The sequence below is a fragment of the Buceros rhinoceros genome, unplaced genomic scaffold (assembly GCF_000710305.1).
Source record: "Buceros rhinoceros silvestris isolate BGI_N320 unplaced genomic scaffold, ASM71030v1 scaffold17463, whole genome shotgun sequence".
In the NCBI taxonomy this organism is placed as follows: domain Eukaryota; kingdom Metazoa; phylum Chordata; class Aves; order Bucerotiformes; family Bucerotidae; genus Buceros; species Buceros rhinoceros.
Window position 1 is genome coordinate 24,172 of NW_010405542.1, and position 261 is coordinate 24,432.

Consider the following 261-nt stretch of genomic DNA (forward strand, 5'->3'; position numbering starts at 1 on the left):
GCATTAGGGGAGCCCAGCTCAACACCCCCCTTCTCAGGCTCCTTGCGGTCAGCCATCGTGCACAGAGCCCAGCTCGTACTGCTGGAGCAAGGGCTCCTCCAGGGTTTTTTATACAGCAACACGCTCCCGCCCAAGCAATCACAGAGCTGGCATGTCCTAAGGTCAAAGGCACACAACACCTTCCCACCAGCTCTTCCTGCAGGTTTGTGCCCCCGTTTCAGGCACACCCAGTGTCCTGGTTTTGGCTAGGATAGAGTTTAT

At 56.7% G+C, this 261-nt stretch overlaps 1 protein-coding gene across 1 annotated transcript in view; it reads right to left on the reverse strand.

Annotated features, from left to right (window-relative positions):
- Nucleotides 1-56, reverse strand: part of LOC104491369 (proton-coupled amino acid transporter 1-like) — a 16,676-nt gene extending 16,620 nt beyond the window's left edge. Inside the window, exon 1 of the mRNA XM_010133781.1 lies at nt 5-56. Within this exon, the coding sequence (XP_010132083.1) occupies nt 5-56 (52 nt within the window). The remainder of the gene's footprint in view (nt 1-4) is intronic.
- Nucleotides 57-261: the final 205 nt, after the last annotated feature.